Genomic DNA, 958 nt, shown 5'->3' on the forward strand with positions numbered 1-958 from the left:
TTGCTGTGGTTGTTGATATGTTTGTTGCAATGAGTTTGTTGTTGTTGCAGATGATGATGTTGTTGTGGTTGTTGCAGAGGTTGTTGCATATGAGTTTGTTGTTGTGGATGATGATGCTGCTGTTGTATATGTTGTGGTTGTTGTTGGTATTGTTGAGGATGATGCTGAATATTATGCTGTGGTTGCTGTGGTTGCTGTGGTTGTTGTATGTGTTGCTGTTGTTGAACCGGCTGATTTGAGCCAAAAAGATTGCTCATAATTTCTTTATATCTCTCATCCTCTTCATTTACTGGAGTATTAATTAAATCATCAAGTTCATCCATTTTTTTTTTCTTTTTTTGTATTAATTAACTATTGCTATTAATTATTCGTTATTAGTTATTAATTATTAGTTATTAATTATTTATTAATTTAAGCGCTATTAATAAATAAAATTTGAACTAAAAAAAAAAAAAAAAAAAAATATAAAATTATATATTATTAACGGATAAATTATTAACTTTCCTATATTAATTTAAAATTATTATTCTTTAATATCAAAAAAAAATAAAAAAATCAATAAAAGTAAAAATAAAAAAAAGAATTATATGTATAATTGAAATACACAATAGTGTGATTTTTATTACAAATGGAAAAAAGAAAAAAAAAATTGCCCCCATTTTTATTTTTTTAAAAAAAAATTAAAAAAAATTTTTAAAAAATTTAAAAAAAATAAAATTTAATTATTTTTTTTTTTTTTTTTTTTTTTTTTTTCTCAAAATTAATTAACAATCACCATTTAAGTACAAGTTTATTATTATGGAAAATAAATTCAACACAAAAAGAAAAAAATATAAATAGTTAAATTTAAAGTTTCTTTTTTTATTATTTTATATTTATATAAATACATACTCGTGTATAGGTAGATATATACATATATATATGTATATATATAGATATATATATATATATAGGTATA

The 958-nt window shown here is 20.5% G+C and overlaps 1 protein-coding gene across 1 annotated transcript in view; it reads right to left on the reverse strand.

The window, feature by feature from the left end:
• Window positions 1-411: 411 nt before the first annotated feature.
• Window positions 412-958, reverse strand: part of DICPUDRAFT_96526 (uncharacterized protein) — a gene marked incomplete at its 3' end in the record, with an annotated part of 2,312 nt that continues 1,765 nt past the window's right edge. Inside the window, exon 4 of the mRNA XM_003283877.1 lies at window positions 412-440. Coding sequence (XP_003283925.1) covers window positions 412-440 — 29 coding nt within the window. The remainder of the gene's footprint in view (window positions 441-958) is intronic.

The sequence above is a fragment of the Dictyostelium purpureum genome, assembly GCF_000190715.1.
Source record: "Dictyostelium purpureum unplaced genomic scaffold DICPUscaffold_15, whole genome shotgun sequence".
Classification (NCBI taxonomy): Eukaryota; Evosea; class Eumycetozoa; order Dictyosteliales; family Dictyosteliaceae; genus Dictyostelium; species Dictyostelium purpureum.